This window comes from Pantherophis guttatus, chromosome 1, assembly GCF_059756535.1.
Source record: "Pantherophis guttatus breed Tessera chromosome 1, ASM5975653v1, whole genome shotgun sequence".
NCBI classification, from domain to species: Eukaryota; Metazoa; Chordata; class Lepidosauria; order Squamata; family Colubridae; genus Pantherophis; species Pantherophis guttatus.
The window spans coordinates 344,855,619-344,868,889 of NC_142063.1; the positions used below are offsets into that span (position 1 = coordinate 344,855,619).

General features: G+C 42.6%; 1 protein-coding gene across 1 annotated transcript in view; it reads right to left on the reverse strand.

Annotated features, from left to right (window-relative positions):
* The window catches only part of GLOD4 (glyoxalase domain containing 4), a 20,131-nt gene continuing 6,860 nt past the window's right edge, over positions 1-13,271 (reverse strand). Inside the window, exons 5-9 of the mRNA XM_060693260.2 lie at positions 11,137-11,273; positions 8,713-8,799; positions 6,570-6,683; positions 4,072-4,158; positions 1-841 (exon numbers count right to left, since the gene is read on the reverse strand). Coding sequence (XP_060549243.2) covers positions 776-841; positions 4,072-4,158; positions 6,570-6,683; positions 8,713-8,799; positions 11,137-11,273 — 491 coding nt within the window. The 3' untranslated portion in view covers positions 1-775. The remainder of the gene's footprint in view (positions 842-4,071; positions 4,159-6,569; positions 6,684-8,712; positions 8,800-11,136; positions 11,274-13,271) is intronic.

The window sequence follows — 13,271 nt, forward strand, 5'->3', positions numbered from 1 at the left end:
TTTTCATAAGTTGTCTTTTCAATTCCACAGATCTCACATTCGAGATTTTGCAGGCCAATGTTAATTCTCAACATCCGTTGTTTGTTTTTTTTCTCCGCAATTGGCCTGTAAACCAGGTTTGTGACTTCTTGGCGCTGCCTCTACGGTTCATAAATCTTGAGTCGGATGGAATATGCACTTAATGCTTGGGGCGGAGGGGAAGAGAAAGAAGCCCAAAGGGGCAAGCAAATTTGGGTCAAAAAAAGTCTTAATGGCAGTTGCAATCAATATCTTGCCGGGCTGAAAGTACAGCACATGGAATCTCTGCGCCAAAATCTGGCACTGTCGATCTATCGACTCAAAATTCGTGCCACGTTAAACGGAGAGGAATGCCAATTTGCTGGAATTAAATTGAAGGTTTGGGGGAAAAAAACACACACACACACACAAAAATCTCCATTTTAGCCAGCAGGCCTGGACAGCTCGAGATCTTCCTTGCAATCCCTTCTGAGTAATTTCCCAGCCATAGTTCAACGGATGCATTTTTCAGCGGAATGAGAAAAAGTAATTGTGCAAAACAACAAGACAACGCCCGTCACAACTGGGTCTGGCGGGAAGCTCTGGGTTGCATTGACTGGAACACACAATGACACAATGACCCTCACCGCGAAACCCTGCAAGGACCCAGAAGAGGCGGGGAAAAGAAACTTAAGAAAAAGGAAAAATATCTGGCAATACCGTAGAGGTGGAATTTAAGCTTCCGGTTTGCCAGGCTCAGAAGGGAATCGTAGGTGGGTTACGCCGAAGGCTTCGGGCGGTTATGTTTGGCAAACCACTCGTGGCTCTTATCGGCCGCCATTGCCTGCAAGGAAGAAAAATTAAATAAATAGTGTTTCCGACTTACAATAATTCATATGGAATAGAAGAGAACAGAACAGAATAGAGTAGAGTAGAATAGAATAGAATTAGGAAAGAATAGAATAGAATAGAATAGAATAGAATAGAATAGAATAGAATAGAATAGAATAGAATAGAGTAGAGTAGAGTAGAGTAGAGTAGAGTAGAGTAGAGTAGAGTAGAATAGAATAAGGAAAGAATAGAGTAGAGTAGAATAAGAATTAGAATAGAATAGAATAGAATAGAATAAAATAGAATAGAATAGAATAGAATACAACAGAATAGAATTAGGAAAGAATAGAGTAGAGTAGAATAGAATAGAATAGAATAGAATAGAATAGAATTAGGAAAGAATAGAATAGAATAGAATAGAATTAGGAAAGAATAGAATAGAATAGAATAGAATAGAATAGAATAGAATAGAATAGAATAGAATAGAATAAGGAAAGAATAGAGTAGAGTAGAATAAGAATTAGAATAGAATAGAATAGAATAGAATAGAATAGAACAGAATAGAATTAGGAAAGAATAGAATAGAATAGAATAGAATAGAATAGAATAGAATTAGGAAAGAATAGAATAGAATAGAATAGAATAGAATAGAATAGAATAGAATAGAATAGAATAAGGAAAGAATAGAGTAGAGTAGAATAAGAATTAGAATAGAATAGAATAGAATAGAATAGAATAGAATAGAATTAGGAAAGAATGGAATGGAATGGAATGGAAAATAGAATAGAATAGAATAGAATAGAATAGAATAGAATAGAATAGAATAGAATAGAATTAGGAAAGAATGGAATGGAATGGAATGGAATGGAAAATAGAATAGAATAGAATAGAATAGAATAGAATAGAAAAGAATAGAATAGAATAGAATAGAATAGAATAGAATAGAATAGAATAGTGGAATGAAGAATGGAATGGAATGGAATGGAATGAAATGGAATGGAATGGAGTAGAGTAGAATAGAGTAGAGTAGAGTAGAGTAGAGTAGAGTAGAGTAGAGTAGAGTAGAGTAGAGTAGAACAGAACAGAACAGAACAGAACAGAACAGAACAGAATAGAATTAGGAAAGAATAGAATAGAATAGAATAGAATTCTTTATTGGCCAAGTGTGATTGGACCCACAAGGACTTTGTCTTCGGTGCATAAGCTCACATTGCACATAAAAGCTATAAGTGATAAATCATGATCATAGTCGGTAGGATTCAACCAGTTCAGGCCGGTTCGGGCAAAACGGTAGCTAAATTGCTGGCTGGCTCCACCCTTCCACCCCACCTTTAGAGTGCTCCATGGCTTAGGACCTGGTTACCTACTGGACCGCCTGCTGCCACCAATAGCCTCCCACCGGCCAGTACGCTCTCATAGAGAGGGGCTCCTCCGGGTGCCGTCGGCCAAACAATGTCGACTGGCGTCCCCTAGGGGGAGAGCCTTCTCTGTGGGGGCACCTACTATCTGGAATGAGCTCCCCCCGGAGATATGGAGGATCCCGGATCTGCGCACCTTCCGCCGCGCTCTTAAGACCTTTTTATTCCATCAGGCTGGCCTGGCCTAATCTTTTCGCTTTTTAAAATGTAAATTTTAACCTGTTTTAAATTATTGGGGTGTTTTAAATCTGTCTTGGGCCAAAATTGTTTAATTCGGTTTTACTTTGCTTTAAAATTTTGTATTTATGTGTTTTATCTGTGGCTGTTCACCACCCTGAGTCCTTCGGGAGTAGGGCGGTATATAAATCAAATAAAATCCAAAATCTAAAAATCTTCTTCCAGGAGTCCTCACGTGCCCCATTTTGCCTCCCTGGTAAGTGCATGGAGGTTAGGCCCAAAACGGGGCACGGAGAGGTGCCCCCCCCCAGCAGCTTGTTCTTGCTCCCAGGGGGGGTACAGGAGGTACACCCCCTGGCCACACACCCCCCATGACCACGCCCACCCAGCCGGTCATTAGGGCAGATTAAATTATTTGAATCCCACCCGTGATCGCAGTCATCATCAAAATACATTCATCATAAATCACAAGATACAAGACTTAGGGATAGAATCAACATAAATCGTACCAGGGAACTAAATAAAAGAATATAAATCGTAAAGGTACAAGCATCAAAGTTATAGTCATAAATAGAAAAGGAAATAGGTTTTTTTTTTCTTTTGTTGTTTTTTTTTTAGGAAAAAAAAATTAGTGACCAGAGTTATGAGGGCCCTGGGGAAAAAAAAAAAAGAAATTTATCACCGTTTTCTCATACTTAAGACTTTGAAGCATTCAAAGTCACGTGGAATCAAAATGCTCAGGTCCCTTCTAGGAAGTTCTGAGTTCCGAGAAAATCCTGATGATGGTAACGAAACGTTCAGAAGCTGAATCGAAACAAGCTTGGAGAGCAAACCGTTGCTAAAATATAAAAGCCGAGCTATCACCGAGTATTTTCTATTGTTTCAAAGTTTTGACCATCCCTGGTTCTCTTGTGGAGATCTGAGCTTATCTGTCATGTCCCACCTTCGAAGCCTGAATCTGCAGCCGATGGAGATTGAGGGGGCGGCTTTGTTGGCTTCGGAGGAAGATGGGGTGGAGCAGGCCGAGTAACAGGCCAGGGCCTTTCAGGATTAGGACGGCTTGTAAGCAGGGAGGAACAGGGGCAGGATGTGGAAGAGGGAACATGAGACAGAGCTCAGGCGATGAGCAGGGACCGCTCCCTCCCGATCCTCGAGCACGGAGAGCGGAGAGAAGGCGAGAACGGCGCAGACTGACCCGACTATTCGGGAGGAGAGTGCTGCGCCCCTCTTCACAAGACACACCTTGGGGACTGAGACTGTAGGGAGGAGCATTCGTCAGGAACAAATGCTGAATTCCTGGAGTGTTGAGTGCCGACCTTTGACCTTTCCTGGAGTCCTTCCTGATTTTGGGATTCTTGGCTTTCTGGACTCTTCGACTTGCCTGCTGGGTTTTCTTGCTTGCAGTCGTGGTGTTCACAGTATTGGGCTGGACTATTTGCAGCCAGAGGCTGCTTGAGGTGCGTATGTGTGCATATGTCATCACTTGGCTCTGGGACTGGCCAGAAACGTGGGAGCGTTTGGGGGGAGTTTGGAGCAATAAAGGGGCGGTTTGAACTGCCAGCTGCCTGTGTTGCCTCTGTGCCGTGCCCCCGGGTCATCACATTATCAGAGACCTGGAAGAGAAGATTACCCCCCCCCCCAAACTCACCTCGTCCAAGAGCTTCTCGCCGTTCGGGTCCACCTTGGAGAGCTCCCTGAAGGCCTCGTCCCCGACGAAGCAAATTTCGTGGCCATCCTATGAGAAATGGAAGAGGGAGACCCACAAAAACACAAGTGAGACAACATCACTGGGGGGGTTGCCCAACACGAAGTGGAGATGATGATCAGCACAAATGTATTTTCTGTCTACGAGACTCTATAGGTCCGTGATGGCGAACCTATGGCGCGGGTGCCGAGGTGGCACGCGGAGCCATCTATGCGGGCACGGGAGCCGTCGCCCTAGGTCAGCTCCACTGAGTATGCACACATGCCTCCCTCCCGCCGACCGACTGACTGGTCTGCAGAGACACGCACGCATGTGCGAGGGGTACTGGGGGGGGGGTCGTGCACACATATGCAGGGAGTCGGGGCGTGAACGCATGCACGGGGGGAAGGGGGATGCGGTGTGCCCCCCATCCCCATTTTGGGCCTAGCAGGACTCTGTGAAGCCTCCTGGGACCAAAAATGGGCCGGGGACACATACGCATGTGTGGTGGAGAGGACTGCGGGAGGTGGAGGAATGGGGTCACACGCGCATGCGTAGGGGGTGGGGAAACACGGGGCGCTTGCGTGCATGCGCAGTGGGGCAGGGCACACGGGAGGCATTGCATTATGGGTGTGCGCTTTCGGCACCTGAGGAAAAAAAAGGTTAGCCATCAATGATATAGGTAGTTTTCGGCTTGCAACCGGTCACTTAAGGACCGGTTCCGATGTGTCTCCCTGGGATATGCAGGTAGTCCTTGTCTTACGACAACCGAGCCCTACATTTCTGCTGCTAAGTGAGACATTTGTGAGTTTTGCCCCATTGTACGACCAATTTTGCCACAGTTGTTAAGTGAATCACTCGTTGTAACTTCGAACGGTCACTCAATGAACTGTTGTTAAGTCGAAGACGTCATATCGTCACCGCTACCGGCTCGGCCGAACCGGGCCGAACCAGGAGGAACCCTCCACTGGACCGATTTTAAAATTCCATTTTAAAAATTCTGAATCTTGCAGACAGAGACATTTCTGGTTTTCCACTAGATTCCTGAATGTGCTAGCAAAATGGACAGTTGGTCGAATCAGGACACACACACACACACACAAAACTTCTCCTTGGTGGACTTCATAGCCACATAATATGTGACAGAACTTAAAATGTTTCTTTAAGGAGGAAGCAAATCGGTGGAGAATACAATACAGGATAATCCTCGGCTTACAACGGTTCATTTAGCGAGTGTTCCAAGTTACCACCATCTTCATTTAACGACCCCGTAATCCCTTGCGGGGTAGAGTCGTGGGCAACTGAATGGAGCTGAGCGTTTACTGGCCGGATGCCTTTCCTGTCGCCAGTGTGGAGTTCTATTCAGCAGATATATTCACATCGTGCCCAGAGAGAGAAATATCTGCCTCTACCTGGGATCGAACTCACAGCCTCCTGATCTCTAGGCCACTGCACCACTCAGTTCAAAGTTACTACGGCACTGAAAAAAGTGACTGACGACCGTTTTTCACCCTAACAACCTTTGCAGCATTCCCATGTTCACGTAAAATTCAGACGCTTGGCAAATAGAAAAGAGCCTTGATAGTACAGTGGTCTAAGCACCCTGTTATTAACACAGCTGCCTGCAATTACTGCAGGTTCGAATCTCGCCAGGCTCAAGGTTGACTCAGCCTTCCATCCTTTCTAAGGTAGGTAAATTGAGGACCCAGATTGTGGGGGCAATAAGCTCACTTTGTATAAATATACAAAAGAATGAAGGCTATTGCTTAATGCATTGTAAGCCGCCCTGAGTCTCCGGAGAAGGGCGGCATATAAATCAAATAAAAAAAATAATAAAAAAAAATAGTTCATATTTATGATGGTTGCAATGTCCCGGGGGGGTCACATGATCACTTTTTGCGACCTTCTGACAAGCAAAGCCAATAGGGAATCCAGATTCACTTAACAATCATGTGACTCACTTAACAAATGAAACGACTCGCTTTAAATTTTAAATTTCTGGGATTTTAATTTGAGCCTAATCTATTTAATGATTTTAAATTTTAATCGTTGTTTTGTTTTGTGTTTTAAATAGGCTGTACACCGCCCTGAGTCCTTCGGGAGAAGGGCGGTATAGAAATAAAATAATAATAATAATAATAATAATAATAATAATAATAATAATAATAATAATAATAATAATAATTAAAAAAAAAACCTGTGGCCACAAAAGTCGTCAAAAGTGGCATCGCTCCCTTATAACAAATGTTTCACTTAGCAACATAAATTTTGGGCTCAACTGTGGTCCTCACTTATGGACTATCTGTTATCACCAGCCACTCTGGGTCTTAGCCATAATTTTTTTTTTTTTTGTGGAGCCTTCACGTTGAGGAGCAGTCTATCTCTGAAAGGCAGGGACTGGAAATAAACATAGCTCTGCTCACAATCCAGTCATACTGTATATTTATTTTAAGGGCACTTACAGGATCGGCCAAAATGACGACTTGCACCGTTGCTTTCCCAGGTGTGTCCAGGCTCACAAGAGGCGTCAAAATTTTCTGGTTCTCCTTTTTCATTAAGGCTTCAATAACCGGCAACTTGGCAAACAGGATGCAAGGAAGAAGACATTTGGGGAGCGGGGAAGAGAGGAGGCCAAATATAAAAGAGGCACAGTCAATTTGCTGCAAACAATAACCCTCCCCTTCCAGAAAGTATTTTCAGAACATGAAAAGAAAGCATTTTCGAAACGTAAAAGGAATGTATTTTCATAACGTAAAAAGATTTTCAGAACATGAAAAGAAAAGCATTTTCAAACCGTAAAAAGATATTTTGAAAATGTAAAAAAGTTTTCCGAAACGTAAAAAAGAGTTTTTAAAATGTAAAAAGATTTTCAAAACGTAGAAAGAATTTTCAGAACATAAAGTGATTTTCAGAACATGAGAAGAAAGTGTTTTCAAAGCGTAAACAAAGTATTTTCAAAACATGAAAAAGTATTTTGAAAATCTAAAAAGGTTTTTCAAATCGTAAAAAGATTTTCCAAACGTAAAAAGAAAGTATTTTCATAACATAAAAAGATTTTCCAAAACATGAAAAGAAAGCACGTTCAAAGCGTAAACAAAGTATTTCCAAAATGTAAAAAGAATTCTGAAAATGTAAAAATGTTTTTCGAAACCTAGAGCTTTTTTAAAATGTAAAAAGATTTTCAAAACATCGAATTTTCAAAACAGAAAAACCTTTTCAAAACATAAAAATAAAATATTTTCAAAATGCAAAAAGAGCTTTTAAAACGTAAAAAGATTTTCAAAACATAAGAAAGAATTTTCATAACATAAAATGATTTTCAGAACATGAAAAGAAAGCATTTTCAAACCGTAAAAAAGTATTTTGAAAATGTAAAAAGGTTTATTGAAACATAAAAAGGGTTTCCAAATGTAAAAAGAAAGTATTTTCACAACATAAAATGATTTTCAGAACATGAAAAGAAAAACATGTTCAAAGCGTAAACAAAGTATTTTCGAAAGGTAAAAAGGAAGTATTTTGAAAATGTAAAAAGGGTTTTCCGAAATGTAAAAGTTTTTAAAACGTAAAAAGATTTTCAAAACGTAGAAAGAATTTTCATAACATAAAATGATTTTCAGAACAAGAAAGCGTTTTCAAAGCATAAACAAAGTATTTTCAAAACATAAAGTATTTTGAAAATCTAAAAAGGTTTTTCGAAACGTAAAAAGTGTTTTTAAAAAGTGTTTTAAAAGTGTTTTAACGTAAAAAGATTTTCCAAACGTAAAAAGAAAGTATTTTCATAACATAAAAAGATTTTCAAAACATGAAAAGAAAGCACGTTCAAAGCGTAAACAAAGTATTTCCAAAATGTAAAAAGAATTTTGAAAATGTAAAAATGTTTTTCAAAACCTAGAGTTTTTTTAAAACGTAAAAAGATTTTCAAAACATCTAATTTTCAAAACTGAAAAACCTTTTCAAAACATAAAAATAAAATATTTTCAAAATGCAAAAAGAATTTTGAAAATGTAAAAATGCTTTTTGAAACCTAGAGTTTTTTAAAACGTAAAAATATTTTCAAAACGTAAAAAGAAAATATTTTCAAAACAATTTTTTTCCCTCAAACATAAAAAGAAATCGTTTTCGAAACATTGCTCAAAATCCTTCCTCACTCCTGACTTTGTACTATAAACAGCCAGATAAGTCTTTGACTTCCATCCATTGGTTTAGTGATTGTTCGAAGTTACAACGGGACCAAAAAAAATGACTTATGACCATTTTTCACACTTACAACGGCCCCTGTGGCCATGTGATCAAAATTGGAGGCGATTGGCAACTGGCATGTACTTATGACGGTTGCAGCACCCTGGGGTTATATGATCCGCATTTGTGACCTTCCTTGGCTCGTTCCAAGAAGCCAAGCCAATGGGGGAAACTGGATTCACTTAACGACTGCGTGATTCTTTTAACAACTGTGGCAAAAAAAAAGGTCACAAAAGCAGGACAAAGCTTACTTAGCAACTGGCTTGCTTAGCAATGGAAATACTTGGGGCTCAATTGTGGTCGTAAAATGAGGACCACTTGTAAAGGGCAAAATAAACCTTTGTGCCTGTCGCACCGCGATCTCACCTCTTCCTTCGGGCAAGAGAAAGCGATTCGTCCGAAGGCTGTGCCGTGATCCACATCCTGGCCGATGCTTTGCAGCTCGAGTTTACACTAGAATCAAAAAATAAATAAAAATTAGAACATTTGGGTTTACAAAAAAAAAAAAAAAAAAAAAAACCCACACAAAAAACTGACACTGGTCAGTTTTCACACACCTACCAATCTGGTTTCAGGATGCAAAAACTTCTGAATTGTATATTGTGACGGACAGTTTTGTTTTAGTTTGTCTGTCTTGGGAGAGTGGTTTTCTACTTATTTTCTGCTTGAGTGTTTGTCTGGTATTAATCCCTGCTTATCTGGGTATAGATTGCTGGAGAGGACGGGTTCTGGTCTTTCTGTTTTCCTTCTTGGTTTTTCATTGTCTTTTTGGAATGGGGTGTAAATATGGTGTGATTTCTATTTATTTATTTATTTTATTTTATTTTATTTTATTTTATTTTATTTTATTTTATTTTATTATTTTATTTTATTCTATTTTATTTTATTCTATTTTATTTTATTATTTTATTATTTTATTATTTTATTATTATTATTTTATTTTATTTTATTTTATTTTATTATTTTATTTTATTTTATTTTTTATTTTATTTATTTTATTTTATTTTATTTTATTTTATGTTTATACCGCCCTTCTCCTGAAGGACTCGGGGCGGTGAACAGTCAAAATAACACATATATAAAAATGTGAAATAGAAGCAATTTAAAATAATTAAGCCAATTCGGCTCATCAGTTAAGTTAAGATCTTCAGAATAAAATTTGGACAATTAGAAAAAATTATTGATGGTTGACCTGTCTGAACGCCAAGCTTTTAGGAATTGTCTACCGTTTTTGGATTTACGTTCGTCTAGGACAGCGATGGCTAACTTTTTCGGCACCGAGTGCCGAAACCGGAATGCACGTGCATGTGCGCCCGCCAGAGTGCCAGAAACCAAAAACGGCCAGGAAAACAGGCCAAAAAATGGCCCAAAACACAGCCTGAAAACAGCCCGGAAAACGACCTGTTTTTTGGCTGTTTTTGAGGCAGTTTTCCGGCGCTCCACTGCCACCGGAAAAGTTCCACCGGAAGTTGAGAAACAGGCCATTTCTCGCCTCCGGAGGGTGGAGAAGGCCATTTTCGCCCTCCCCAGACTCCAAGAAAGGCTCTGGAGGCTGGGGACAGCAAAAAACCCCGGTCCTTCCTCACCACCACCGTGAGGCCCTCGGAGGCAGGAAACAGCCCGTTTCCCTACTTCTGGTAGGCCCAGAAGGCCCGAAAATCAGCTGGTGCGCGCCGGAGCTGAGCTCGCGTGCCCACCAATATGGCTATATGTGCCACCTGTGGCAAGCTTGCCATAAGTTTGCCATCACGGTCTTAAAGCATGAAGGCTGAGGAATGCTGGGAATTGAAGTCCAGACATCTTAAACCACGCAGGCTGAGGAATGCTGGGAATTGAAATCCAGATATCTTAAAGCATGCAGGCTGAGGAATGCTGGGAATTGAAGTCCAGACATCTTAAAGCATGCAGACTGAGGAATGCTGGGAATTGAAGTCCAGACATTTTAAACCATGCAGGCTGAGGAATGGTGGGAACTGAAGTCCAGACATCTTAAAGCACATAGGCTGAGGAATGGTGGGAATTGAAGTCCAGACATCTTAAACCACGCAGGCTGAGGAATGCTGGGAATTGAAGTCCAGACATCTTACAGCATGCAGACTGAGGAATGCTGGGAATTGAAGTCCAGACATCTTAAAGCACAGAGGCTGAGGAATGCTGGGAATTGAAGTCCAGACATCTTAAAGCATGCAGGCTGAGGAATGCTGGGAACTGAAGTCCAGACATCTTAAAGCACATAGGCTGAGGAATGCTGGGAATTGAAGTCCAGACATCTTAAAGCACAGAGGCTGAGGAATGCTGGGAATTGAAGTCCAGACATCTTAAAGCATGCAGGCTGAGGAATGCTGGGAACTGAAGTCCAGACATCTTAAAGCACATAGGCTGAGGAATGCTGGGAATTGAAGTCCAGACATCTTAAAGCACAGAGGCTGAGGAATGCTGGGAATTGAAGTCCAGACATCTTAAAGCATGCAGACTGAGGAATGCTGGGAATTGAAGTCCAGACATCTTAAAGCACATAGGCTGAGGAATGCTGGGAATTGAAGTCCAGACATCTTAAAGCATGCAGACTGAGGAATGCTGGGAATTGAAGTCCAGACATCTTAAAGCATGCAGGCTGAGGAATGCTGGGAACTGAAGTCCAGACATCTTAAAGCACACAGGCTGAGGAATGCTGGGAATTGAAGTCCAGACATCTTAAAGCACACAGGCTGAGGAATGCTGGGAGCTGAAGTCCACCCACCTTCAAGTCTCTAAGGTGGAGAAACCCTACCCTAAGAACATCAACCTCACCTGATTATCGGCATAACCGAGCAAAACTTTCTTCTTGCCTTCGTCCTTCTCATACACTTTCATGCCCAGCAATTTGGACCAGTAGTCCACCGATTTCGACAGGTTGGATACAGCCAGGGTTACCTTCAACACCGGATCTGGAAGGTAACAACAACAACATAGATGGGCTCAAGTCTAGACTTTGTGGCAGGATAAGGTGAGCTGGGGGGCCACCTGTCCACTCAAAACATCTAGCCAGGAGTGGGTTCTAATTTTTTTTACTACCGTTCTGTGGGCGTGGCTTATTTTGTGGGTGTGGCTTGGAGGTCATGTGACTAGGTGGGCGTGGCTAGCTGGTCAGAATCATTTCTGGAAGGTCCTCGCACTTACGACCAGTCCTCGCACTTACGACCCAACTCATTTGTTTGCTTTTAACACTGATCAGCTGTAGGGCGGCCCTTTGAAGCCCCGCGGCAAGAGTTTCAACAGTTTTTTTCCCCTCTAGTCATCAGCTGGGACTCAGGAGGCAGCAATAGATTGGGGGTGGGGCCAAATAAAAGGTAAAAATAACGTGGGGGGCGGGGGGGAGAACCGGTTCGGTGACGTCATCGTCACTGCTACTGGCTCGGCCGAACCGGACCGAACCGGGAGGAACCCACCACTGCATCTCGTCCTGGACCAGATTCACCCTGAGACATTCGGATCCTCGCCTGGGTCAGCCAGAGGCCTTCACCACTAAATCCCAACCAGCAGTGAGTCCCATGGTTTCCCAACCCCATCTGAAGGATATCTGAGTGCTTAGAATAGAATAGAGCTCGAAGGGACCTTGGACGTCTTCTCGTCTAACCCTCTGCTCAAGCAGGAGACGAACCTATGTGCACAGGTGCCACAGGTGGCATGCGTAGCCATTTCGGTGGGCATGCGAGCTCAGCTCCGGCACACATGCGTGTGCCAGCCAGCTGATTTTCTCTCTCACCAGCCTCCAGAGCCTTTCTAGGAGTCTGGGGAGGGCAAAAATGGCCTCTCTCTCCCCCTGAGGCCCTCCAGAGGCCGGAAACGGCCTGTTTGCCAACTTCCAGTGGGGAAGGCTATTTTTGCCCTCCCCAGGTTCCTAGAAAGGCTTGGAGCCTGGGGAGAGCAAAAAAACAGGCCTTCCGGTCCCACTGGAAGTTGGCAAACGCCGTTTCCAGCCTCCGGAGGGCCTTGGGAGTGGGGTGGGAAAAGCCGTTTTCACCCTCCCCTGACTCCTAGAAATGCTCTGGAGCCTGGGGAGAAAGAAAAACAGGCCCACTGGGCCATCACATGCCAGGAGCGGAGGGAGCGTGGGGTTGATCGTGCATGGGGACGGGGTGCATAGAATTATGGGTGTGGACATGCACGCGCATGACCCTCCCCCCCGGCTCCTGGCACGCGATGGCAAAAAGGTTAGCAATCACTGCCCTATAGCATTTCAGACAAATGGTTGTCTAATCTCTTCTTAAAAACCTCCAGTGATGAAGCACCCATGATTTCTGGTGGCAAGCTGTTCCAGTGGTTAAATGGTCCTGGCTGTTAGGAAGTTTCTCCTTCATTCCAGGTTGCTTCTCTCCTTCATTAGTTTCCATCTGTTGCTTCTTGTCCTGCCTTCAGGAGCTTTGGAGAATAAATTGACCCCCTCCTCTTTTGGCAGCCCCTCAAATACTGGAATACTGCTATCATATCCCCCCAAGTCCTTCTTTTCTCTAGATTGGCCAAATATTGGCCATATTCTTCGTATGTTTTCGTCTCCAGGCCTTTAATCATCTTAGTTGCTCTTCTCTCCACTTTTTCTAAAGTCCCAACATCTTTTTTGTAACGTGGTGACCATAACTGGATGCCGTACGTGTATAGGTAGCCCTCAACTTATGTCCACAATTTGAGCCCAAATTTCTGTGGCTAAGTGAGACATTTCTGAAGTGAATTTTGCTCCATTTTACGACCTTTCTTGCCACCGTTGTTAAATGAATCACTGCAGTTAAGTTAGCAATACAGTTGTTAAGTGAATCTGGCTTCCCCGTTTACTTTGCTGCGGAGCTGGCAGCGGAGTCGGAGAGTGAGGAGGCTGGGGAGGAACATGGGCCAGTCCTGGAGTCAGGGGAAGGCCCGGACGAGGGCTTTGCATCAGAGGCAGAGATGGG